This window comes from Rhamphochromis longiceps, linkage group LG13 (assembly GCF_057381845.1).
Source record: "Rhamphochromis longiceps isolate RC_006_pf linkage group LG13, R_longiceps_female_GT1.1, whole genome shotgun sequence".
Lineage (NCBI taxonomy): Eukaryota > Metazoa > Chordata > Actinopteri > Cichliformes > Cichlidae > Rhamphochromis > Rhamphochromis longiceps.
This window is the reverse complement of record NC_140569.1, coordinates 19,048,196-19,076,079: the sequence shown is the minus strand read 5'-3', so window position 1 is coordinate 19,076,079 and position 27,884 is coordinate 19,048,196. Positions and strand designations below refer to the sequence as shown.

Below are 27,884 nucleotides of genomic sequence, written 5' to 3'. Positions count from 1 at the left end.
TATCTATCTATCTATCTATCTATCTATCTATCTATCTATCTATCTATCTATCTATCTATCTATCTATCTATCTATCTATCTATCTATCTATCTATCTATCTATCCATTTTTCAACGTAGTAAATGATGGGTTTCTTACATCAATGATGCTAGTTTAAATTTCTATTTTACCTTAGTTAAACTGTCAGTATTTATCATATATATGCTATATTACAGTGGTTTCAATAAAATTATTTCAAAGTTGGACTCGTATTTTCCCGGAATAGTCACTGATGTAGCGGAACAGAAGATATAATATTGAATCGAAGTCAATATTTATTATCCCCTGTAAGCTGTTGGGTAATTTGTAAAGGATGAATGCTCTGCAGAAATCCACAGCATATTATGAAAAAGGGTACCATCTACAGTCCATCCATCAGTTCCTTCCTTCACCCACACCGGCGTACACTACACCAGCGTACGCTGCACGGAGCCTGCGAAGGCATGTGACTGAGTAAGGACATGAGATAAAATTATGTTAACTTAGCGCTGAGTAGTTTAAATTCTCCCAGCGCCCACCTCACAACCCTGGACGGTCGTTATTCATCTTTGTCCCTGCGTAGGTACAGACCCTGCAGAGACAAGCTGCGCGCAAAAAAAAAACCCCGACCTGGACAGCGATGGATAAACGTCCCAGTACAGACTCCCGCAGCAAGACGAGGCTACTACGGTTTCTTACCCCCTGTTCGAAGAGAGCCCGCAGTGTTATGATCATTGTTGAGGAGCAGCCCCACAGCAGCGAGCTCCTGCCCACTGGCGTGGCCGAGATCGTCCGTTCTACCCGGGCTTCTCTGTAGCGCACCAACACCGGGGATCCACCGCACCTTTGGGCGTCAGACGGATTAGTTAAATCGGTGTAGCTGATCTCACCCCACCGGCTATTGGTGGCTCTGACCCGTCGTTGTCAAACCGCGGGGCTAATCCAATCAAGTGTTTAAAGACGAGACGCCAAGAATAGCGCCAATTACAGTAAAAAGTTTCAGATCTTCAGCGTGGTGAGTGTGGTAATAGTGCAAATGAATGGGGCACCATGTATAGTTAATGTCATTGATGAATTGCCTGCCAGAACCGAGCAGCCTTCACAGCGAGGACATCAAAACAACAATGCGATGATCACGGGGATTACTTTGAATCCCTGGGAGTATTGAAGATAATACTAAGGATCAGACCGCTGACACAGGTTACATATGGTACCAGGTAACGCTCTTTATCAATTCATTTTACACTGCTGTTTGCCACATGTGTGATACTGGTGTCTTCATATTTTAATTACATTTTATTGATTGCAGATTTGAGAAGATATCTAATCTGCTTTAGGCACAAACCCCAGAGATACAGCCACAAGACTGTAAAGAGAACGAACTATAAAATGTGTAGCTGTGATGTTGAGGCCTGTAAGGACAAAAATGGTCTGGGTGAAAATGGTTGTATGTTATAGACTGCTTATGCTGTAATCACAACAAACAATCACTCACCATGATAGCTTTACGCCCACTGTATCATACTTTCGATTCACATTACTGGAAGGTAGGGTTTATTCTCACCTTGTAGCCAGAAAGAAGGTTGCATGAGACCTAGATCCTTGAAGAAGCGTGATGTCCTAAATTCCCCAGAATATATCGCAGCATTTGGATGTGAATCTACATCAAGTGTCTGTCTGCTTCATGATTAAGTAAGAATGTTTTACTAACAGTGTAGGAAGGCTAGTCATCTAGTGGTTCATTAAATCATAGTATGTTCCGTATCTTAGTCCAAACATAATGTATGAAGGACAAAACACTGTGTTTGCACGCTCCAATTATAATGAGTTTAAATGAATGTCTATATGTTCTACAATTATAATGTAATTATCATTGTCTGCACGGGAATATAGATGTTCTAATAGAAACTGAAAGTTTGATGTTGATGGTGAGTTCACATACTTGACCTAGACCATCAGCAGATCCATGTTGTTGTATGTACAGCATGATTCCCTTACAGTTTCCTCACAAATTTAGTAACACATAAAACTATTGTTGCTATAACTACCATCCAATAACCAGGTTTTTCTTCAGGCTCCAGTAGCAGTGTGCCTCTTTACAAAAGTTACTCTAATAGCTCTACAGAAGCACAGTTGCTGAACTTTTACTGAAGACTAGATCGGTGGGGGTACAGACAAATTTCATACTTTTAAGGTTCATTCAAAGCACCCTTCTGTAATCTGCAGCAGGATGATTCTATGATCTCATCGATGTAATTTTACAGTTGTATCATTTTAGATTTTAAACCTCATAGCCTTACAATTTGATTAGAGTATTTGTTTTTTGCTACCGAATTTAATCTTGTAAGCCAAGGATAAGTTCAGTTTAAGAGGGAGATTTAATCAGGTCTAAAGTAATTAGGTTGGTTTGTATCTGTAGAAACAAGCCTATTATATTACTGCTTTGAAAGATTTAGACTAACTTAGAGTCACAATAAAACCAATCGATCTGGTAGAATAAGAGGCCGGGTGATCAGGTTATACTGGACTTAATCATTCACCAATAACAACCAGATTCTGCCATTGGCCACTGAGAAAACTCAGTTTAACCTTTAGCTTTGGGAAAATCAACATGTCTGTTTTACTCACAGTGTTATTCCTCATGTTTTCATAGAAAGCAAGTAAGACTGTTTATCCATTTGAGACCACCCATAAGCGTCATTACTTGTTTTTATCACAGTCGTCCCAAACAATGGCAAGTTTAGGTCCAGTCCAACTGGATGTTCATCTATATAAAATAGTAAACTGCTCAGCAACCACCATAATGCTCAAAGTAAGAAAAATACATCTATATGCAGCACTCAAAGTGCTGTATATAGATGTGGTAACTGCATAGTATGTAACAAACTAACTTGGGATAATGACACACTTGCTTTGGTGCAAGAATGAAAGCTTCCTCAGGACTGCCCCCAGGTCAGAGAAAAGCCAATTAGTAGATGGGAGTGGCAGAGAAAGTGACAGGCAGTAAGATCAAAGCACTAAAGTAGTCTGAATCAGTGAAAAGGATTTTTGTGTTTATGAAATGTCCCAGAATCTCTTACAGCTCTCCCTCTAAAGTCAAAAATATTGAGGGAAATATATAATAAGTCTGGCATAAAGAATAACAACTAAGTGTCATGTGTGCATGTCTTACTTTCACATACAGCCTCTTGTACATACCTGATTTGCATGTAAAGCGAGGAAAATTAACCCTCTCTTTAGAATATTACTATCAAAAATGCCTCTAATGAGTCGCAATTTGCATATGTAACGGTGTGTATTATGCATATGTTCTCCGTGTGCATTCCCCCTCAGGTGCATACGTGGAGTGTGTGCAGAATGAGCAGCACGTTTGTTACATTAGCTGAAGTACTGGAGGCACGAGGGGGACCTCTGCTGGAGGAGGAGGTCTGGTCCTTGCTGCTGGGCACTGCAGAGTCTTTAGTGGATGTCTCTTATAAGGGTAAAGCATTTAGGACCCTCCCCACCTCACTCCCTGTTATTTTAGCCTCACATACATCATGCCTTATAACGCCACGACCATACTATCATGTTGCGCCAGTGGAAAATCTATGAAACTATTTAAACATATCGTGCATTCTTGCTTCCCTCAGTGGGACTTTAGTGTAAAACTACAGTAAAGCCGATAGTACATAAATGTTTCCTTTTTTTCAGGTCAAAACAATATGTGCAGTATCATAAGCCCCACCTCCTTGCTGCTGTCAGCCACTGGTACCTTAGCATTTAAGAACTGTGGCCTATCAGATGAGGTTTCCACATTCGCCGCTCCGGAGATGCTGCAGGGCCGTGCCAGCTCAACCAAACCTGCCACAGAGAGGGTCAGTGCGCGTGTTTTCATACCCGTATCTCACGTGAAAGTGGAAGGCAGATTTCTCAAATAGTGCAGAGTACTAGAGCCTGTAGCTTTACAGCTTATTAGCAACTTTAAACTCTGCAGTGACTTCGCGACGTTAAGAATCAATCCAGACATAAACTGATGTGTCTCTTTCATTGAGTGGAAAATCTTAGGATGTCTGGAGCTGAAGGTCGAATAAGGTGTAAGTGCGCCATCTAGTGGCTGAAGAAAGAGAATCACGACCTGAAATCTGCACTTGTGAGCCTTACGTGTGTACATTGTCCAAAAAAGTAACTATTAAAAACAAATTATAATGTGAAAATGATCATACATTTATATAACAATATTTCGTATTTGAAAAACCACTATATAGAATTCATGTTCAAGAAATATGCCTTAAAACTCCAAAAAAGAAAGCACAATGTGTTGTTGCCTGCTCCCTTTTGCTTCAGTAATCTGCATTTCTATTTTATACATCCAGTATATGGCATACCCCCGATTTAATCAATCATGCTTGAAATAGATTTATTTTTATTGTTTTAAAGATTCTCTGTGCAAACCAGCTCACGTTGATCTACTGTATCTATCTTGTTCTTACTCTTACTTGCTTCTTACTGGAAAAACTTCACTCTCATTCATATATAAGTATCGTCACTATTATAACACATTATGAAGGAATGCAAAAGTAAACCTGGTTTTATCTGTTGCATAGATGCTGGTGTATTCACTGGGTATGACTCTCTACTGGTCAGTTGATTTTCACCTACCTCAAAATCAGGTAGTAGCCCCTTATATAAAATCATCAGTTATTTTCTCATTAACCATCACAACTCAGCTGTTGTAATTATTATTTAAATTCTCACTTTCAGCCGGTTCAGTTGAGTGACCATCTAAACAGCCTCCTCCTCAGCATGTGTGAGGACCTGTCTCACCGCCGGGTAAACCTCAACTCCATCCTGGAAGCCTGCGAATCCCAGCTCAAAGCCTCCATCCTGCTGCCCCCCGCCAAAGTCATCAGGCAGCTGGTGGAGGAGGTTTTTCATGAATCAGTGAGTCGGAAAAAAAAGACTTTCTACACTAAGGTCATGTCTGATGATATTTTATGTTCTCATCAGCCTATTCTGTGTGTGAAATTAATGCCATACTGTGCACTAATGAAAAAAAAATGAAAGTGTCTGTGAATAGCAGGGGTTCTTTTTCCTCCAGATGGACCAGACATCTCTGCCAGACAGCAATGTCCCTCTGAGCGGCAGAAGTCTGATGATCAGAGAAAGACTTCATGGTGAGCGTGATACAGTTGAGATAAATGTTTGATTTAAACTAGGTCCATACAACACACACATAAAAAGCTGAGTCATTTCATTTAATTTCTAAATAATCCTAATGCGTCCTAAATAAATTTGACCTTTAAGAGGTGTCATCTACATATTTCCTGGACGTAGCTGCAGTCACTGTTGGTTTGACTCAAGACTGAACACCGGACAACAGGATTAAAATCTTAACCTAAAGCAAGCCCAGGATTAGGATCCTGCGAGAGCCAGTAATCAGATACTGAGCGAGATGCTCCAAGCTAAAACCTCCTGCAGGTCTGTCCAAACATCTTAGTGTCTCAGGGCAGCAGAGACAAAGAACCAGATTAAACATTGCTGTCATCTTTTATTTCTTACCTGGATGACAGGAAAGAGAGGGCCATTTTCAGACTTCAGCGAAGGAAGTGCTGAAGGTAGAAGATATTCAACGGACTCTGACTCAAAGTCAGGTATGCGTTTCGTTTGGCTGAAACCAAATCCTGAACAGAAGTCACAGGATGTCTTTCAAAGAAGTTTGTTTCATGTCAAAATGCATCACTTTAGTGTCTGGATGTAATCCTTGAATTATGCATGCTTTTATGTTTTGTATCTATTTTTGTTTAATGCATTTTACAGTCAGAACATATATATGTGTACTATTTAAAAAACAACAACATTTTTAATATGTTTTATAGGGAGTTTACCTCAAAGACCATGGAGACAAAGACCGAGAAGCTCTCCCACATCGTTGTACCAATCTTCTTTAGAAAGGCATGTATATATGCATGCATATATACACACCATCACTGGACCTTCTACCAAGAGTGTAGAAGGATGCTATCTGTGCATTCATGTCAGCACAGATAAATCTTTCCGCTCCTCATTTCCCCCGTCCTTATTGTCTGTACTGACTTTGCCTACTGGTGGTGGTCAGAGGGCCCGGTGGCGCCAGTGTCCGGCAGCCTCGCCTCTGTCAGTGCGCCCCAGGGTGGCTGTGGCTACAATGTAGCTTGCCATCACCAGTGTGTGAATGTGTGTGTGAATGGGTGGATGACTGGATATGTAAAGCGCTTTGGGGTCCTTAGGGACTAGTAAAGCGCTATATAAATACAGGCCATTTACCATTTACCATTTGAGGGGATCTGACATTTTCTCGTTGTTTGACTTTTCCAACTCGCCTGCACAACTATTACACAATCTGTCCTTCCCCACCCACCTCTCTCCCTTCAGAATCCCTCGTGGGGTTCGTCACAGGGACAGCAATTGCAGTTGGCTCGGTAGGAGTCCCCATCACGACATCTCTCCGAAGACATCAGGCAGATCTCACAGTCCTTCCATCACATTCAGCGACTCCTCGCTTAGTCTGAGCCAGAGAAAATCTAAGGTAAGCTCAGAAACGAACTTGAATGTATCAGTGACATAAGTCAAGTGAAATGTTTTTGCAGGGCACGGAGTAAACGTGCATGCTGTGGATCTGTGTGCATGTAGCTGTATTAGAATGACAGTGAACTGTAGAGTAGTCAGTGCAGGTGAACTAAAATCTCTGTATACAGTTGATCATTTAGTGAGGAATGACAACCTGTCAGATGTATTCCAGCTAATAATATATACATATTATTTTTTTTTGTTTAATTAATTTTATTTTCCAGGCATTGGGTCCCGAGTTCGTCAGAATGCCAGATGAGCAACAAATTGTTCTTGAGCTTCCAGGATCTATTGTGGTAAATGAATAATCTCGGCTCACTTGCCCATAAGCAATTTCGGTTTACACTTCTGTTTGCTCCTATTCTTTTAGCTTTTCCTTTCTCACATGCTGAACTGTGTCTATTTGCATAATTGCATGTATAGTATTTGTATATGTATGTACATGTACGTGTGTGTCTGTGTGTTTTGTGTGTACACGCCACAGTCCAGAAAGGGCCGTTCATGTTCGTCTCAGAGAGAAGTGACTGTTGTGATGCCTAATGGACAGTACATGGTGGTTCGCTGTGATATTAAGTCCAGAGCAAGAGATGTGTTTGACATGGTGGTCGCGCACGCAAACTTGGTGGAACACTTTTACTTTGGTCTTGCCTTCCTAGATGGTAAGAGCCCATAATAAATAGGACCTGATCTATCTTGAGTGCACTGGTTGTGAGAAAGGATTGACAGTAAAAAAAATATTTGAATATGTAATTTATCTGAATACCTTTCCAGAAAAAACTGAAATGACTTTGAATCTGTCTTTCCGCAACTGGATGTTTTAGTCACTTCAGACAAATGTGGCTAAAGAAGCTTTTCTTTGGCATTCTGCAGATGATGAATATTTCTTTTTGGAACATGAAACAAAAATCTCCAAAGTTGCCCCTGACAGTTGGAAAAAAGGGCAGATATCATCCTTTTTGGTGTTTCTTCGAGTCAAATTTTTTGTTGATGATATCTCCTTCATTCTGTAAGTGCTGCAGTGGTTTCACGATTAACTCATATGCAGGAAGCTCATTTTCAGAAATGTATTTAGTTAAACCCACTGTTGCCTTTTTTCTTCTTTTTTTGTTCCTCCTTCCTAGGCACAAACTGACTCGTCACCAGTACTACTTACAGCTGCGTAAGGATATCTTGGAGGACAGGCTTTACTGTAATGAGGAGACAGGCTTATTCCTGGCTGCTCTTGCGCTGCAGGCTGAGTTTGGTGATTACATGTCAGAGGTACAGAGGACATAACAATCATGTTTGCAGCATGTCTTTAAGGAGCAGCATTATCTGTCAGTGTGTATCCTCATCCTTTTTGTGTCTCTTTTTTAGTTATATGGCAAGAACTATTACCAACCAGAGCACTATGTGTCCAAGAGGATGCTTGAGAAGCTTGCCCTGCCCAGCGTCAAGGAAGAGTTGCCAAGACTACATGCAAGTCATGCACAGATGCTGCCAGAAGAGGCAGAAATGGAGTACCTAAAGGTAACCACACTAATAATGCATTTATTCCCACACATGTACACAGACTCGTTTAAAAAGTAGCTTATATTGTCCTTTAGTTACTGTATGTATGCTATAGTCATAAGTCTCGGTGAACTTTTTTATTACTACTACTATTTTTTTTTTTAAATTTGACAGTTTTACTGTCCTGCTTAGTTTATAAATACATGTATATATGAGAGTTAGGATCAAGAGCTAAACTCCCAGATTTTGAGTCCCACAAAATCTGAAAACCATGTGCACATCAGATTGCACAGCAGCTACCAGAGTATGGAGTTATGTTCCACCGTGTGGGGCGAGAGAAAAGGTCGGTGGTTGGAGAGTTGGTCTTGGGAGTCTGTGCCAAAGGAATCATCGTGTACGAGATGAAGAACCACGTCCGGACTGTTACCAGACGCTTCCTCTGGAGGGAAACTGACTCCATATCCACTGGGGTAAAAAAATATGGCCTTTCAGTCAGACTTTGCTAAGCTGTGTAAGACATTACTTTGCAGAGGTAGTATTGCTATGAAGCTCAGAGGAACTAAATAATGATTTATGTCTTTCAGCGGCGTAAACTGATTATAGAGTGTGGTGGCCCCAGTGGGAAAAAGCATGGTTTTGTAACGGAAAGCTCAAAAATAGCACAATACCTCCTGAACCTTTGCTCAGCACAGCACAAGTTTCACAGTGAGATGACGTCACGACAGCTAAACCACACCTTAATCCCAGGTGGGAATATTTTGATTGTTTAAAATTTAAACTGCACAAAAAAAAAAGAGAAATCAGACTAAGAGCTCTTCTCTGTCCAGCCTGATCCCAATTAAGACTTTAAAATGTGTTTGTTTTTTCTTCTCTCACTGGATAGGATAACTTGTCTTAGATTGATTGATTGTTTTCTCATTTCTTCTGGAGATGGGATTGGTAGGAAAAACTGATCATATTTATTCCTAAATGGAGAAAGAAATGAGTACTGTGAGCAAAAAATATTGTTTCAGGGTTTAGCAGTGCTAATATTAAAAAAAAGGTTTTAACCAAGTATAACAAAGAGCAAGCAGCACCTGATTCTACTTTGTTTCTCCAGATGAAAACATGGAAAAGTACATATCCGCCTACAGGGGTCGTAACCTGAACTTAAGGCGGATATCCTGCTCAGAGGGCATGTTGAACCATGTAGGATTGGCGCCCGGTCAACCAGACTCCCTGTCCAAGTCCTGTGACGACCTGACTGCCAAATTGGAGGCTCGGCTCCGCCAACAGAGAGAGATGAGGAGAGAGATGAGTAGAGAGCTGAACAAGGATCTGCCCGAAACGGGAGACCTCAGGGATGTAAAAGAGCGACAGTGTTGGAGGTAGCCCTTAATAATGAGTTTCATGTTATTATCACAAAAATATAGGTGGATTTAGCTAAATGTTACCGTGAACATATGTTGTAGTACGCCAGAGCTTCTTCCCAGGATGATGTCCAGTATGTCACTACAGAAGCAGGACTCTGATGCCTCATCCTCCATTCGAGGTGAGCTGACAAATAAAATATAAATACAACAAGTCTTTGAGTAACACACTAAATCAGCATGGAGCACCTGACATCTGTTTGGTAGCCTCTAAGTCATATTAGGTTTTTGAAATTTGATGGTCACAGAGTTAAAGTAGAGTGACAGTCTGGTTGTCTGGCTGACATTGTCCCCTCACAACAATAGTTCTTCTTCTTTTCAGTAGGGGCTCTCCTATGTGGAGTCCACATGTTTTCTTCATGTGTTTAGATCTAATTCCAGATATGTTGATTTGAACATTTCTAAAGTGCGTACAAGTCTTAATGTTTTGGTCTGTTTATGACCTAAACCCACACCATACATTTGACCTGCCCCTGTGACCCAGTGCACAATAACGAGGCAAACAAAGTATATAAATAGTTTACTGCTGCCTGTTTATCATATTAAAAACATACGTTTTGCAGTTGATACACCAACCCGGACCCCACCAGAGAGAGAGATAGTCTGCGTGACCCTGAAGAAAGATCCCAAACTGGGCTTTGGTGAGTTTATTAGCTCAGATTTAGCTGAGAGAGATAAAATTCCTGGTATAACAACAACAGCAACAACAAGTGATTCTTTAGTAAAAGTCTTCATATTCTCTGCTCCTGTTTCAGGCTTTGTGATAGTGGGAGAGGACAATACAGGCAAACTTGACCTTGGGATCTTCATTGCTTCCATTGTGCCTGATGGCCCTGCAGAGAAAGATGGACGAATTAAACCAGGTGCAAAGTTCAAACGATGCAGATTAAAAATATAGATACGGGATGAAAATGTATAATAAAATATCTAGAGCAAGATACACAATTAGATTGGACGTGATCTGTCATAAGGACTTGAAGGTGATTTGCTGATTTTTCCAGGTGGACGTCTCATCTCACTAAATAAGACTAGTTTGGAAGGAGTGACATTCAGTGATGCTGCTGCCATCTTACAGAGCAGCCCCGATGAGGTGGAGCTCATTGTGTCCCAGCCTAAGCGTAAGATCGGCCCACTGCTTTCTCCGTCCATCCTTCAAATATTTATAAATTATTATCAGATCATACTGTGCAGAGTAGTAGTTATTTCATGGTTTTAATGCCACCTGGTTGTTTTCCTCTCAGAGTCACTGAAGGACAGACAAAGTTCTTTGAGTCAGAGTACTCTTGGATTAGCGTTGGAGAGGAACTTTGGGTCACAGACTACCCTGAGTAGCACAGAGTACCGAGTGGAGGAACTCGAGGATGTCATCACATTGTCCAGCATGGCAACTCCAAAACGCAACAGGAAGCTTCACATTCCTGTGGTGCGAATACACGATGCCCAGGTTAGAACCAGTGCTCAGAAGACAGCGGTTAGAGACGATTGACTTTACTGTTTTTAAAAGAAGCAGTGCTGTCAAAGCTGATATTAGAGTCCAATGCCAACTGATAAACAGATTAAGTGCTCACATTAATTGGATAAAACTAAGAGATGTCGTCATTCACAGGATTCAGAAGTGTCCCAAAGATATGCCCTCATTCATTCCTTTCTTTTTTAGGAACACTTTAACGATCTATTTATTTTCAGTTCAGTACAGATGTTAAATTATTTCAAAGTCATTATAACTGCAACATTTACACTGTTACCTATAATATTATAGGCTGCAGACACTTAATTTAAACTTGCATACATTTACAGAATTGTTTTGAATAACTGCCACATTTTGCAAAAGTCTCAAGTAACAAGTACGAACACTCTAAATCAAAATGTTTTTTAATTTCACATTTTACTTGCAGAAATAACCTCTAAACATTACAATACATTTTCATGTTACTGTATGTAATTTTTCATGAAATCATTTCTTGTAATCTAACATTAATCCTCTGTTCTGCGTCTTTTTCAGGACATTTACTCTCGGTCGCCCTCTATCTTGAGCCTTAAAACAGGCGAGCGGTTTGTAGTGGAGCTGAAGAAAAGCAGTGGAAGCCTTGGCATCAGTGTTGCTGTGAGTGAAATGTTTTAATGAAGAGTGCTTTCCTCATTTTCTCTAGTTGTAAAAGAAAGTAGAGTTTGGTTTCTTTACGGAATCATTTTTGAAGAAAAATCATTTTGGATAAGGAAGCTGTAAAAATACAATATGTTCTTGATATGATGTCAAATACTTTATCTTGACTTACTGAATTTGAATTGATATGAATCATATAAACTTTGTAAGATCACTGCTTTACTGTCAGCCAAATGAATTTCCTCTTTTTTCTGTCTTGCCAAAGGGAGGAATTAACACTAATGTGCATGATGGAGGCATTTACATCAAGAGTCTGGTGCCTGGAGGTGCTGCTGAGCAGGATGGTCGCATTCAAATTGGTAATCTTTTAATTTGGAAGTAGAAGATATGATCAGGTGTTGAAAAAGGTAAAGGGTTATAAAAAAAATAAATGATTAAAATGTGCAGGATCCATATCAAACTTCTAAATTCTGGATAAATTCTAAGTTTATCAGTTGTTACATTGTAATTATATCCTTAATAACAGTCCCCCTAACATCATCATCATCATCGCAGCATTATAAAGTATGAATCTGACACAAAAGTTCTTAAGCTTCCATATGCAGCATATTACATAAGTGATTGTGTATTGAACAGTAAGATAATAAAAGTCTAAACCCCAAAGATCATAAAAATGTATTTGAGAAATTATATTATAAAACATTTGCTGTTGCTGTTATTTACATTTTGTAAACCTCTGTGCTGTGACTTGTTTCGTGCCTCAGTGAGCAGGAGAGACTTTAAAGTTTGGTGATATGTCATCACACATATACACACACACGCACACACATCGCAAACCGTTTCGGTTCGGATGCTGCTAATGATGATGAGGTTTGTGTTTGTGCGTATGACAGGTGACAGACTGCTGGAGGTTGACAGGTCCAACCTGAGGGGCGTGACTCACCATCAAGCTGTCGAGTTCCTGAAGAGGACTGGGGAGGTATACATACACGGGCATGAACACTTGCTCATGCAATGAAACACAATCACACACACAAATGTTCTCGTTTGCTGATATGATTACATTAATATCAGTGCTAAGTGACTGTCCTTCACAGAGGTTACATATTTCTTCATCTCTTTAAATCCATGTTTTCGTGATCCATGATGATAATCCTTCCCTAATGAGTCTGTTTTAGTTAAATTAACTTAAATATAAAACCATAAAAGTTAACATAATGACAAAAGCACTAAAGTCCAAACTATTGAATTCACTATTACAAGGACTTGACCTGACTCTTTAGACCTTTCCACCATAACCTTTTTTAAGGAAGCGTTATTCACAGTGAAAAAATGGCAGGAACCAGTGCTGCTACACATTATTCTCTGTTCCCGCTGTGACGCTATTTGTTCAATTAAATTTATCAAGCATATTAAGGGGAAGTATGTGCGTCATCTGCTCCCTATAGGTGGTGAGCCTGCTGCTCGAGAGGGAGCCCACAGTAATTCTGGAGCCTAGACCTGACTCGCCCTGCCCTACCTTGGTCCACAGTGCATCACACACACAGCCCCTCAGGACTGAAGTCTCCATGGAAACGACCTTGAGTGGTCGAGCCAAGGACTACAGCTTTGTAACGGATGGTGAGAGGGGAGACGAAGGGGCATTTACCCTCGTAATAAAAAAGAAAAGATAGACAGTGTCAGGGACACACACTCATGCACACATGGCCCAGAGGTGACTGTGAGTCATCTGACAGCTACATTGTGGTTGCTGTCAGAGTCATCTAGGGCTGATGCCGCCTCAGTCCCTTGGGATTGCATCCACTGAAACCTTAAAGCTTCCTGTTCGCTGGCACGTAGCCTTCCCTTCTTTACTGGTAATAGTAGGAAAAAAAGTCAAATAAATTGGGAAAAATGTATTACCAAATAATAATTTCAGAAAAGAAATATACATGCATTTGTGACACTGAATTGAAAAATGTTCTTAGCACGTTGCTAAAGATCATAATTCACATGTTAATGCTCAAGTGTTTCCTTTCATCTCGTTCGTAGAAAACACACGTGAGGTGGTGCTGAGGAAGAGCTTGTCTGGCCTCGGCTTCAGCTTTTATATCTCCCAGCTGCACTCAGGACCAGACCGCAGCAGCGTGGTCCGCATCAAACGTCTGTTCCCAGGTCAGCCAGCGCAGGAAAGTGGCCTGCTGCGGGAAGGAGACATCATCCTGACTGTCAACAAAGAGCCTCTCAAGAATCTTCCCTATCAGGTAGAATTTATATGTTTATATCAGATAGTGTATTTTTTGTTTAGTTTGTTTTTTATTTCTTATATTTATAAGAGGACAAGAATGTGTGTGGACAATTGGACCATAAGAAGCTAAAAAGCAAAATAAACCTGTTTGCAAAATAGCCAATGTAGCCTTAAAACTGTGTAAACCTGTGGAAGAACAATGGATAATCATGAATGGACTGCCGAGTGTATAAGTAACACAAGTGACCTTGTTCTCTCTCAAGTCTCATTCACTTCATTGTTTCACTAATCCTTTAATCTTGTACCACTTGAAATAGAAAGCAGTTTGTGTCATTGTGCTTGTGTCATTTAATCTTCTCTGTACTGCCAAGAAGTTACAATGGTATTAGCAGCGTTGCTTTTACACATATGTTGGTCAGATATCTGTGCACATTTTACACTCAACAAAAATATAAACGCAACACCTTTGTTACTGCTCCCATTCCCCACGGGATGGACGTAGAGACCTAAAATTCATTCCAGATACACAATATAACCATCCCTCCCAAACAGTGGTCACAAATCAGTTCAAATGTGTGGTAGTGGGCACATCTGCCATATTGAGATAATCCATCCCACCTCACAGGTGTGCCACATCAGGATGCTGATCTGACATCATGAGTAGTGCACAGGTGTACCTCAGACTGCCCACAACAAAAGGCCACCCTGGAATGTGCAGTTTTTTGCGCTATTGGGGGTCTGGGGACCCAGAACCGGTCAGTATCTGGTGTGACCACCATTTGCCTCATGCAGTGCAACACATCGTCGCATGGAGTCTATCAGATTGTCAATTGTGGCCTGTGGAATGTTGGTCCACTCCACTTCAATGGCTGTGCGAGGTTGTTGGATATTCGTGGGAACTGGTACACGCTGTCGTATACGCCGGTCAAGCACATCCCGAACATGCTCAATGGGTGACATGTCCGGTGAGTATGCTGGCCATGCAAGAACTGGGACATTCTCAGCTGCCATCTGCCCTGAACAATGTGAACCATGATTCATCCGTGAAGCGCACACCTCTCCAACGTGCCAGACGCCATCGAATGTGAGCATTTGCCCACACAAGTCTGTTACGGCGACGAGCTGGAGTCAGGTCAAGACCCCGATGAGGACGACGGGCATGCAGTTGAGCGTCCCTGAGACGGTTTCTGACAGTTTGTGCAGAAATTGTTTGGTTGTGCAAACCAATTGTTCCAGCAGCTGTCTGGGTGGCTGGTCTCAGACGATCTTGGAGGTGAACCTGCTGGATGTGGAGGTCCTGGGCTGGTGTGGTTACACGAGGTCTGCGGTTGTGAGGCCGGTTGGATGTGCTGCCATATTCTCTGAAACGCCTGTGGAGACGGCTTATGGTTGAGAAATGAACATTCAATGCACGGGCGACCGATCTGGTTGACATTCCTGCTGTCAGCATGCCAATTGCATGCTCCCTCATTGCTTGTGGCATCTGTGGCATTTTGCTGTGAGACAAAACTGCACATTCCAGGGTGGCCTTTTGTTGTGGGCAGTCTGAGGTCTGTGCACTACTCATGTTGTCAGATCAGCATCCTGATGTGGCACACCTGTGAGGTGGGATGGATTATCTCAATATAGCAGATGTGCCCACTACCACACATTTGGACTGATTTGTGACCACTGTTTGGGAGGGATGGTTATATTGTGTATCTGGAATGAATTTTAGGTCTCTACGTCCATCCCATGGGGAATGGGAGCAGTAACAAAGGTGTTGTGTTTATATTTTTGTTGAGTGTAAGTCTGTCTCATTTTTAACCAATTCAAAGTTTCTTTTCTGTTTGTCTCAGAGGGTTTTGCTTTTGCTACGTGGTGCTCCTTCTGAGGTTCATCTGCTGATCTGCCGACCTGGACCAGGAGCACTGAATGATGGAGATAATAACTCACTGGTGAGCTAATATACTCATGAATCACTGTAAATCCAGTCCCAAGGCAGACATTTTTAGACAAACCATTGTACTTTCTGTCTGACTCTACAGACTCTTACATCCCTCCGTGATGCTCGATCGCGGTCTCTGGACATCAGGTTGGGGGAGGACTACAGCGAGCTCCTCAAAAAGCCCTCCAACCAGGAGGAGGAGCCGACCAGCAAAACAGAGAAAAACTCAGAACTTCCTGCAGCTTCACAACTCCCAGAGAGCCAGGAGGATCTCAAGGCAGAAGTGCAGACACAACAGACTCCACCATCTTCCCCTCGCTCACCTCCTTCACCAACATCACCTACATCTCCTCCTTCACCAGTCTCGCCAGCATCACCTGCCTCACCTACCTCGCCTGGCTCTGGGTCTCCACCTGCTCCAACAGAGGCCCAACTAGCTGCTGGGAAGCTCGAGCAACAAAAGGAAGCAGAAGCAGAAAAGAAGAGCAAAGATGTGGAGGAGGAGGACGCAACAACCTCAAGCTCTACTGTGATGCTTATTGATGTCTGTCCTAAGACTGGCTCCAACTCTGTGTATACCAGGTAATGTTTCAGATGCCAGCTGTCATGTGTTGATGTGCATGTTGTGTGGTTATTTTCAAAACTCGTGCAGATGTCTTTTATCAGGACAGAGTTTTATTGTTAGGATGAACATGAACATTTGGCTTAATTTTAAGTAGACTACAAAATAAATGTTTTTTTTTAATCGGCAGTGGAGTCAGAGAGGAGGCAGATGGAAGTGTCACCTATTGCCTCATGGGAAATGGACTCACTATCATGGCAGATGAAGAGTACCTGACCATCAGCTCCACACTGGAGCCTCCTCACATGCTTCCCACCGCTAGCACTCAAACAGCCAACTTTAGCTCTCAAACATCAAGTAGCTTGCAGTATCCACACCCCAACCCCACCACCTTGGCCCTCAACCTCTTATCTGACACCCCCACCACTTGTTCCCTGGCACATCCCTCCCAGCCACTCACAACACAGCCCCCTAAAACCAAGCACCACCCAATCCAGCAGGGGCTTCTTCCAAGTCACTACAAAGCCATGTCCAAGATCAGCCGCCCCATGGTGCCCCCACCTCAACCTCCACCACTGACCCCTATCACAGCTCAGATTATCTCTGTGGCTCCCTGTCCTAGTCCACCTCCCCCAGTGCTGCCCCCCACACTGCTGCCCCCGGCTGCTCCGATCCAATTTAGAGAAGAACCAGAAAAGAAAGAAAAGGAATACAAAGATTATGATGATGACGAATATGATGAGGAAGAGGAAGAGAGTCGAAGAAAGGCAAGTCGATGATGTTCTATTTTTATGCCACTGCTTAAATTTAGCTGTGTTTTCATCAATATTAGTTTGCCTGCTAGTTTTCCATTAGGTTTTTTGAAGAGAACCATCACTGGACTTTTGAGAGATTAATGTTTTCCCATTCTTGTCTAATAGCTAGCTGCTCAACAGTCCAGAGTCTTATTTTGTATTTTTATGTCTTATGTTGTTCATTTTTTCAACTGGTGAAAGGTCAGGCCGGTTCAGCGCCTCGGTTCTTCTACTGTTATAATAGCTGCAGTATGGTGTTTAGCATCGTCTTGCTGAAATATGCAGGGTCTTCCCTAATAAAGAGGTGTTCTGGATGGGATCGTATGTTGCTCTAAAATCTGTATATACCTTTCAGCATTGATGGTGCCTTTCCAAATATGCAAGGTGCCAGTTCCATAGGCACTAATGTAACCCTAAACCAACGGAGATGCAGGCTTTTGAACTCAGTGCCAATAACAAGCTGAATGGTCCCTCATAGGACATCTAGAGGAGATGGTGGTGTTTCTGTATCATGTTCATATATGTAAGCTTGAATTTACATTCTGGATTCACAGAGGATGATTTCTGGAAGCGTTCCTGAGCCTATGGAGCAGGCTGCATTAAAAACAGGAACGACAGTCAGCTCTGTTTTTAATGCAGTGCTACTCTGCCCTATACTATGAAGACAGTTTGACATACCCCGGGTATCTTTCCATTCTGGATTCACTAACATTGGCAATCAGGATAAGCAGTTACATCACGCTGTTTATCGACTGGCTAAGTTAACCCAGGGTCTCCCCTCTATGTTAAAATCAAAGGGCTGGTGTTGGCAGCATCTGACCAACCTAAAAGGCATGGATCATATGATTCTTCTTCCAAAGAAAAAGATCCCTGTGAGTGCCACCTACTCATTATCAGAAGAAATTGTGATAAAAATCTCCAAAAAACATTAAAATATAAAAAGCGTCGCCACAGATTCTCTGAACCTCTGCATCTCTAAGATTATCTTTATATACTCTTTATATACATGTTACTGACCTGGTGCTAATGAACCTTATTAGTGTCAAATGTTCCTCCAGGTGTTTCTTTTTAGGACCACTGACTTTTGAAGCTTTTTATATCCCCCACACAAACTTTTGCCACTGCCATCAAATTAAAAAATTTCTTGTTTTCTTCTTAAAATCATGACCTTCTAATTTCTATTCTCACAGGGATTGGTTAAAGAATTTGAGCTGTCAGTGGTTCTGACTAAGTCCAGAAGTGGAAGCTTTGGGTTCACCATCACTCGAAGCAAACTAGACAACTGCTACTACATACAGGAAATATTGGACAATCCAGCCAAGGCAGATGGACGACTCAGGGCAGGAGACAGGCTCGTCACAGTATGCACCAAAACTTGCGCCTGCACATTTAAAGTAATCATTAAGCGTGTCCTGTTGATATGACAACTGTTCTTTGTCTGTCATCTTTTACCAGGTAAATGGCCACGATGTTACCAGTGTGGCAGATGACGTTGCCATGACTATTCTCAGGTCATCTCCAAGGAGACTGAGTATGACAATAGGGAGAGCAGTGAGCAACCTGGTGGCTCCACCCTCTTGTGACAGCCTGCCTGATATTGTCCTACACAAGACACCTTCAGGACAGCTGGGTGGGACTTTATATAAACTTCGACTTACGGCATAGAAGCACATCAGTCATATATTATTTGAATTAATCTCTGTGCGTGCCCTTTCCAGGAATAAAGCTGACAGGTGGCATTGGTAGTAAATGGCAGGGCATCTACTGTCTGGAGGTGGTGCCAGGTTCCCCTGCCAGCGAGGAGGGTAGTGTCCAACCCAATGACAAGATCCTGTACATCTGTGGAAGGTGCACGCTGGGAATGACACTAGAGGATGCAGTCAAAGCTTGTGAGATCGCTCCACGTAAAGTGAAACTAAAAGTCATCAGGTATTAATGGTTCGAGAGATAATGTTTTTAGTGTTTGCCTCTCTTTCTTTGAATGAGTCTGTTCTTGTGTCTGTTACAGAGAAGAGCAGCCAGTGACCCCCAGGGGTAAGTGGAACGGTAAGTGCTTCCAAAGAATTTATGGCATGACTTCACTTGATCGGGACTCCAAGGACAGCTAAACAGGATAGTTTGGTTTCTATGCAGTATATGCAATGATGCATTGCTTAGAAACCAAATATGTTTGCGCTCAACAATGATAATTTAGGTTCAATCATTACCAGAAAACCTTAAAATTCTGGGAAGCAAAACAATTACTTGTGTGTAATGCAAAGGTATTTTTTAGTGTTTGATCTCTTTGTTTTCTTCGACAGGTCTGTTTGACTGGAAAAAGGACAGGAAGTCCTTTGCTCGTTTTGAAGAGCCAGTATCCCCAGAGAAAGACTCTCCTACTGAAGATGGTGAGTTTTTTTCTTTCTCGCATTCATTTATTTCTCTTTTTGCTTCTTCCAAACTCTTTTCATCATCAGCACAGTAACTAGTTACCATTCATCCCTTTGACGGCTGTCCCATTGTCAGGGTGAAGCATGAGCTTGGTGCTGACAGATAGCTCTCTTTGCAGCTGTGTGTGCGTTTACATGTGTGTGATCTGAATGCTGACAGACAGATCCTGGGCTCTCACAGCAGGATTAATAATTAGCGAGCCTCTGGCCCTCCACTGGCGTATTGGACTGCAAGGCCAAAGGCGTCGCACACACATGCACACAGAGTCAGAACCATACAGCCAGTGGTCTATAGGGCAGGTATCTCAGTTGCCTGGTGACGGTGTATAAAGTGGAGAGGGTCAGTCTGAAAAGATCAGCTTTGTTTTGCTGTCATAGAAGAAATACACCGCTCAACACTTCTCTTTCAAAATGTCCGAAGAGGTGGGAGGTTGGTGTGTGTTGCTGTTTTTTCTCCAAGTGTCTTGTTTTGAAATTTATTTTGATGCAGAAGGTGGCATGGATGCAAATCGGTAGAGAAGGAAAGTTCCACTGCTGGTTTAGAGCCAAACTCCAGGAGTTCCCTTTGTTAAACTTGCTTGATGTTTTCTAAAAGCATAATAATATACATGTTAACTCTTTTTTTTGTCTGAATGGGCTTTTTTTTCAGCTGAAGCTGTGTATCAGACTGCTGGACAATTCAGATGTCTCTCTCTCGGCCAAGAACAGGATGTAAGTTTACTAACAAATGTATTTTCTGTCCACTAGCCTGGTCTTTTCTCCTGTACACCTTCTGCTTTGCTTAAACAATTGTCCGTCTAAGGGGACACTGTAACATGAGTCTGCTGAGTGTCAATCTGTTAATGTATTCTCTATCTGTGTGTTTGACAAGCATTCTTTACTCTTCATTTATGTACACGACACAGTGGCAATTTATTAATGTAGAATACAATCTGGCCTTGTAAATACACAGCTATAAAACTGATAAGAGAATCTGTTTCCTTATTTCTCAATTCTTGTCTTCTTAGAATTGCATCATGCAAGTGGAGTTCACTAAACCAGAAGGAGGAGGTCTCGGTTTTGCATTGGTCGGGGGAACAAATGGCAGCATGCTCAGGGTGAGAGAAATTTGCTCAGGTGGAGTAGCTGAGCAGGACGGTCGCCTGAGAGTGGGAGATATTCTGTTAGAGGTAACAACACAACGTATGTAATGCAAATAATTTTTTTTTACCTCCATAGTCAGGGGGAGGCTTTGATTTTCTTTGTGCCCATGCTAGGTGAATGGTGTGATTGTGTCTGGACTGAGCCACAGTAAGGTGGTGGAAATCCTGCGCAAAGCTGAAGGGACTGTGCAGCTCACCATCTGCAGAGACGTCCTGCCCCTGACCTACTCCGAGTCACCTACACCGCCCAACATGTCAGCTCAAACTGAAGCTATTTTAGCTGAGCAGCCTGCTCTTGTGTCCAACCCTGATAATTGCTCTTCACCTGACCTCATGCTGAACAGGCCAGTGGACCGTCCCCCTGGTATGCTCTCTGACAAATACATTTCCTAAGCTGCGCTAAATTTTATGGTAAAAGATGTAAAAATCCATATTTTGTGTCTAATTAGGCATAACTAGAATTAGAAATAGTATGTTTATAGTGCCTTACATATACATTAAGATCGCTTTGAAAACCAGATTTAGTGCCGTAAGATATACTTACAAATTGTCTCTGACTTTCACCTTACTACTGGATCATTCGTTGGTCATTAGAAGAAATCTAAAGCATAGTGGATCACATGTTCAGTCATCCCTTAAAATCTTGATGGTGTCCAGACTTTTACAACGTGTAGGTGGTACTTTGTTGACAGTCTACTCTCACACGTTTTTAAAAATATCATGCCACTTTCCAATCCCCTAATACCAGGCTATGATAGCTACTATGTTGTCATTACAACTCTATATTGAGACATAAAGTCAAATCCCTCGTTAACTCCTATTATTAGAGGCTCACACTTTCTTAGAGGGTTATTGGCAACACATTACAGCACAACTGTAGTGTCAAATAAGCTCATGCAAAGTCTTGAATAATGCCTAATGAAGGTATGGCTTGTAAAATTTGCCTAATAAAAACATTATTTCTAGCTCTGTGTAATTTGATACAAATACAGCCTCTTATGTCTTATTAGTTTACTCTAAAATAAAGTGTGGCCCCTTCTTATTATTAGGATTTGTAGAAAGCAGATGTTTAAAACAAGCTGTAGACTCAGAGAGATTTGTAATATTTCATTAACAAAAAGCGTGATTATTTTAATCTTGTTATTTGTTGACATTTTGTCTACATTTGCTGTTTTAGAGGCAATGTCAGACCCTGTGGTTAATGAAGCAGATGTTGTTCTAACATCGCCCCCTCCCTCACCTCACCTACTGACAGTTGTAACCGATGAGACTACAGGTAAACAGGTAATGTGGACACTAACAAGCATACAGAAGTGTGCAAAAGTCTTGAGCAACTTCTCATTTCTTTAAACTTTGCTTCAAAGTAGCCAGACTTTCTTGTAATTCTTAAAGTGGTCTTGAGCAATCGTTCTCCAGCTTTCTGAAGGCCTATCAGAGATTTCTTTGGACATTGGCTGCTTTTTTACTCATTTTCGCTCCAGTCCCTGTACCTGATCATGTTCAGCGGGATGTTTTTTGCATGTTAAGTCATTTAACCCTGACCTGTGAACCTTAAAAAGGTACCTAATCAAGGTTAACATGAGAGATACATCTCAGTTGATCTGTCTACTGTTTGCTGAAACTTGCCTAGAAATCGTCTTCAAGGAAGAATAAGTGTCACTCACCCATTCTTGAGGAAAGGGAACAGGGAGAAGAGTCAGAGCTTTGGAAAATTACACAAGAAGTGGACTGAAAATCTGTGGCAACAGGTCTTATGACATGATGAGTGCAAATTTGAACGTTTTGATTCAAAACTTTATCAGTGTGTACAAAGGAGGTCAGGAAAGAAGCACAGCAGAGGTTTACGGCCAACTGTAAAACGTGGTAAAGGTCCTGTCATTGTGGCTGCATTTCAGCTTTGGGGGTGTTGGGGGACGTACAATGCATTACCATTTAATACTACCTGGAAAGCGTCTGATTGGGAAAGGCTTTCTTTTTCAGCATGACCATTATCCCAAAAACAGAGAGAGTTCAGGCTGTGTTAAAGAATAAGTGGTGATACCAAATATTGACTTTCAAGCTCATTACAGTTGTACAAACTCTGTTTTTGTCTTGTATGCAGCATTTTCCATGTGTGGTTGCTCATGTTTCAATACCCGACTACACCTATTTCTCATTTTCCTAGTAAAATAAAAAGAAAAGACAGCCCAAGACTTTTGTACAGTACTGTATATAAACTAACTGCAACATTATTAACTATTAAAATTAAATCGTACCCTTCTTTACATCTTTACTAACATCTGCTGCTAACATCTTGCTCCTTCCCTCTGTTGCCTCCTCTGGCTTTTTGTCTGTGGAACAGGAGAGCTGTAACAGCACCCCTTCTCATCAAGCTTGCTGCCCATCCCTCAATGTCACTGACATGTTGCATGGAGCTTCTGACAGGTAGTACTACTCTCTTGTATTGTCTACATATTTCGTGTCCTCTTCTTCAACCCCCCTCCTCCTGCATCTTTGTATGCTGGAGTACCAGCATTATCCATAAGGAGGCAGCAAAGAGCAATAAATAAAAGATGACTGTGGGATAAACGTTGACGCTTGTAAACTGTGATCCCCATTAGAAGAAAATGTCAGTTAGTGTAACAGCTAGGAAGTGTATAGTACTATTCCATGCAGGCTTAAAAAAAGAAAGGTACAGCAGTAGTAAAAATATATTTTAGCCTTTTGTTTATACTGTATTTTAGGTGGAAAAGGCGCAGGGAAAGGAAGCTCAGCCTTGCATGATTTCATCCCCTCCTACCGAAGACTAAAAATGGTCTGGTCTCACCCCTGCCCTGCCCCCTGACTCCCCCAGGAAACAAATTGTGAGCAAACTTTTGGACCACTCCTGCAAAGACATCCGGAAACCCCAGTCAGACGGCTGGAGCAGTGAAGATGATGACGACGATGTATTCAGCACCAAAGGTCAGGAAATGGCCTCATCCCAAACAGGTGCCTGTTTCTGTAGTACTGTAATGACAAGTCTGAGTTAAAATAGATAAATGTTTGCATTAAAGGGTTAAAGTGACCCTTTTCTCCACTTCTTTTAATCTATATTTTTCTCAGGCCCTCCCATAGTATCAGAGGAGGAACTGGCCAGTCTAGCTCTTATTACCCCTGCAAAGACCAGCCAGTACTCAGGCTCCAGAGTCAAAGCTCTCATCCAGATTCTCCAGCATCAACTGGACCAGCAGGAACTGGTCAAAGAGTTCATGGTTTGTGTGAACTACTGGATTCATAAAAAGGAAGTTATTATGTAACTTACTACAATATGGGTTCCACTGTGAAGCGGCAGACAAACATCCATGCTGTAGAAAATCAGCGTTTATTAAAATAAATAAAATGCATTATCTTAAGTTATTGTGGTTATTATGTCCATGTTTATACTTAAGGCTCTGGAGCATCTGAAGCCTTCTGACAACTGCCTAGTGGGAAAAGCTCCTGAGAACAGAGACAAGAACCGCTACAGAGACATCCTACCCTGTAAGTTGAGTGTAAAAATTTAATGTTATTATTTATTCAAACCTTGCACTTTTTATGTTCCCTTTTTTAGGGGTTCCATCTTTCTCGTTGATGGTTTAAAGCTCGTAAAAATGGATACTCAGGGACTTGGCATTCCATTGTTTCATTGTCTCACTTTAAGCTGACTCTAAAAAAGAAGGGAGTGAAGATGTTTGTGTACAACAGTTAAGCAATTTAATTTACACAGAACAAATTATTTCTCAATAACTCACTGGTACCACACTTATAATTTTCTCTGAGTCTGACAAGTATGTGATGTTGTAATTATCTAGGATTTATATTTTTAATAAATGAAGGAGCATCAGGAACAAATAATATTACAAGCTGTGTTATCACCATGAATTCCAGAGGTTTGCTGTCTGATTTGTGATAGAATTAATCACTACCTCATAAACTCACAGTGTCTTCGACTTCTAAGTCAGATGCACCGCTCGCTCATCACGTCTGGTTTCAAAACATCGAGATGCTGGTGATAAAAATGCTCAAGTCAAGGCTTCATTAACCACTGAGTGGCTGTGGCTCAAACTCAAAAACACACCGAGACTATTTTTGCGTGTTATTTTTGCTCTTTCTTCCTTTAGACGACAAAACTCGTGTTGTGGTTGGAGAGAATCAGGACTATATCAATGCCAGCTACATCCGCATGCAAGTTGGCGATGAAGAGTTCTTCTACATCTCCTGTCAGGGCCCTTTACCTTCTACTGTGCAAACCTTCTGGCAGATGATCTGGGAAAATAAATCCGATGTCGTTTCCATGATGACCCAGGAAGTAGAGCGGGGAAGGATTAAATGTCACAAATACTGGCCAGAGAAGCTGGGTGTGCCTTTGGATGTAGGCAGGTACCAGCTTCACCTCGAGAACCAACAGTACCTGGAATACTTCCACATCAAGATCATCCGTATGGTGGAGAGTGAGGTGAGAGAGGGGCACTTTCTTTTCTGACTTACTGTAAAAAATGAATAAATACAAGTTTTGTGCAAATTTTTGATGAATTGCCATTCCAGACTGCCGAAACACATTTTGTTCGACACCTGAAGTTCACACACTGGCCTGACCACGGCGTGCCGCACTCCTCCGAGCAGCTGGTTCGCTTCATCCGCTACCTGAGGGCGGTGCACCATAAAGGGCCTGTCACTGTGCACTGCAGCGCTGGCATAGGACGTACAGGAGTTCTTATTTGTACTGACATCATCCTTAGCCTCATCGAGAATGATTTGCCTGTGAGTGGAATCCACTTTGATGGGTTTTCATTGGCATTTAGTGGTTTTAGTCATGCAACTGGCACAGTTCTATCACATTCCGGAAAAATAAAAAACAATTATCGGATAGACTGCTGTGAAATTTTTCACATAGGTCAGCAGGGGCAGATCCTACTATAACTGGCTATTCTTAAACCACCGCTGTGCCAAAGTGCGACCCAGCAGCACTAACATGGTTGCAGCCACTTCATTAATCACTGTTATTTGAAATAAAACATGCATGCATTTTCATCTGTACTTAACAGTTTTCTTTTTTTACCTTTAGATTAACGTAAGCAACATTGTGAAAGAGATGAGACTTCAGCGGCACGGGATGATTCAAACCAAGGTCAGTGCCAGCAGAAGGGTTAAAATTCAGGCTTTGGAATAGATGGTGAGCAAAATTAGACGTGTCCTTTGTCCCCCTTATTTCAGGAGCAATACCTTTTCTGCTACAAAGTCTGGTTGGAGGTTTTACAGGGGATTTTACAGCTTCACGGCAGCCAGTGGCAACCAGAAGACCCAAGAGACCACAAAGTAGTTTGAGAATGTTTCCACCATACCTGTAAGAAACAAGCTGTGAATGTTCGACCGCGTGCAGTCGCGCCCAGCAGAGCGATACGTTGATGATACAGTTTTCTTTGGCTTCCTTTAGTTTAGCTGGCTATAATATGCAATCTGTACTTCTCAGCTTTGCTACAATGATTTCAACTGACTTTGTCTGTGTATGTGTTCTTGGTGCTGTGATTATCTCACGTTATTTTAGATCACTGAGGTTGTTTTGCCTTTTCAGGTTTAGTGATTTGCCTTCTGTCTCAAACATTGTGTTTTTTTAAATCTAATCTTTTTTCTCCATGTTCTTTACATTTTTATGTTGCATGTTATTTTAAATCCGGTAATATTTACATCTTGGCAGTAATGTCATCAAAGTGCACAAGTGTAAGATCATCATACCAAAGTTAGTGTCTGTTTCAAACCTCGATGACTAGCGTTTGATTCAAGGTTGTGTTATCATTTCATTTAAGTGCATTTGTACCCTGCAGAAAAGGGTATTAGCAAAAGAACATTATTGATTGTCTTTAATTAATCATCTAAGGGAATGAAAAGCATTAAGTGCCTTGGAAAGATACGCATCACTTGCTCCATACTGACCCCAGCCCACTTGTCTGAAGCGGTCAGGGACGGAGGACAAGAAACAGATTTGAGAGCAGCTGATAGTGGTTGGAGTGAACGAGCAGCTTTTGGTCTGTTTGTAAGGTGGACTTTGGTTAATTCAAACCAGAGGAACATTACATCTCACCTTTTTGTTAAGTTGTAACTCTGAAACAGTGTGGTGTTCGCACACTGCCTTCCAGTCTTTTTTTCTTTTTAATTTGTGTGCTCATTTTATACAATATCTATCACAAAGAACATTTTATTAAACATTATCACAACTTGCTCATCCCAAATACAGATAAAGAATGACCCCACATAACAAATTTTTGAAAATTCATAAATTTTCAATTCACTATTTTGCTAAAATTTGAACTCTAAATATTCCCTTTTTTTTGTAAAATGTACAAAAATGATTTAGATGTAATTTAAATTATTAGTTGCTGGGCTATTACATGTAAGTTGTTACGTGATAGCATCGTTTCTCTGTATTCTTTGGCTATTTTAATACAAACTCAGCCAAAAATGCAAAAAATATTCCCAGGTTTACAAACTTTCCATTTTGCCACTTTAGATATTGTACAAAGCAACGGTCAAAGTCAAATCTAAAATGATTTCTAGCTGCTGGTTTGAACCTCAACCTTTGGATGTCACTGCTTGTGAGCTTTGTTCCTGTAGCTGCTAACAAACACACACCAGCTCTCTTATTGCATGCAGACTCTTACAGTACAGCCTGGAGTTTGACAAAATGACTTGAACATGATCAAAATGTGGAATGTAACAAAGCAATACTCCTGAGGAGGAGGGAAACTGAATGTCTGGATCGGTTACCCAGTTTTCCAAACTGTTTGGAGCATGTTGGTTAGACATATGCAGTACTGTACTTTTGCCATGTGGATGGCCATGCAGAGCCATCAGCCTCTGTACTGTGTATGAAACATCTTTTCACTCCACGCTGGTTGGTTGGTTTCCAACGATAGCTAACCCTCTGTTATGTGCAAGTTCGCGTTCTATTTGAAACTCGTTGATATATTTGAAAATGGTTATTCTTGAAAGAACAAAAGAAAAGCACATTTTGCATTCATCTGTGAAAATGCATCTTGTACAGTTAAGCAAGTGCTTATGCGTAGCATTGTGAAATATAATAACCTCTGATTGCACAACTGCTTATTTATGCTGAATTAATATCTTGTCACTGTACCAGCCACTATGTAACCAATAACTGAGAACAATGTAATACCTCTCTCTTTAATTAAAAGCTA

At 41.4% G+C, this 27,884-nt stretch overlaps 1 protein-coding gene across 1 annotated transcript; it reads left to right on the top strand.

Moving 5' to 3' along the window:
• Nucleotides 1-530: 530 nt before the first annotated feature.
• Nucleotides 531-27,884, top strand: ptpn20 (protein tyrosine phosphatase non-receptor type 20). Its single transcript, XM_085428218.1, has 47 exons — nt 531-1,235; nt 3,352-3,499; nt 3,712-3,875; nt 4,605-4,670; nt 4,762-4,941; nt 5,099-5,174; nt 5,571-5,651; nt 5,877-5,952; nt 6,412-6,565; nt 6,831-6,902; nt 7,091-7,265; nt 7,477-7,612; nt 7,728-7,866; nt 7,963-8,115; nt 8,382-8,567; nt 8,682-8,844; nt 9,197-9,464; nt 9,549-9,628; nt 10,070-10,147; nt 10,262-10,369; nt 10,508-10,624; nt 10,748-10,950; nt 11,509-11,610; nt 11,876-11,969; nt 12,504-12,589; nt 13,059-13,230; nt 13,642-13,853; nt 15,676-15,774; nt 15,865-16,346; nt 16,517-17,093; nt 18,311-18,481; nt 18,576-18,750; nt 18,839-19,049; nt 19,129-19,166; nt 19,421-19,507; nt 20,199-20,260; nt 20,557-20,718; nt 20,806-21,055; nt 21,869-21,975; nt 23,033-23,115; nt 23,525-23,661; nt 23,776-23,924; nt 24,102-24,192; nt 24,813-25,147; nt 25,237-25,452; nt 25,757-25,819; nt 25,906-27,884. The coding sequence occupies exons 2-47, from the start codon at nt 3,376-3,378 to the stop codon at nt 26,014-26,016; spliced, it is 7,071 nt and encodes a 2,356-aa protein (XP_085284344.1). The 5' UTR covers nt 531-1,235; nt 3,352-3,375; the 3' UTR covers nt 26,017-27,884.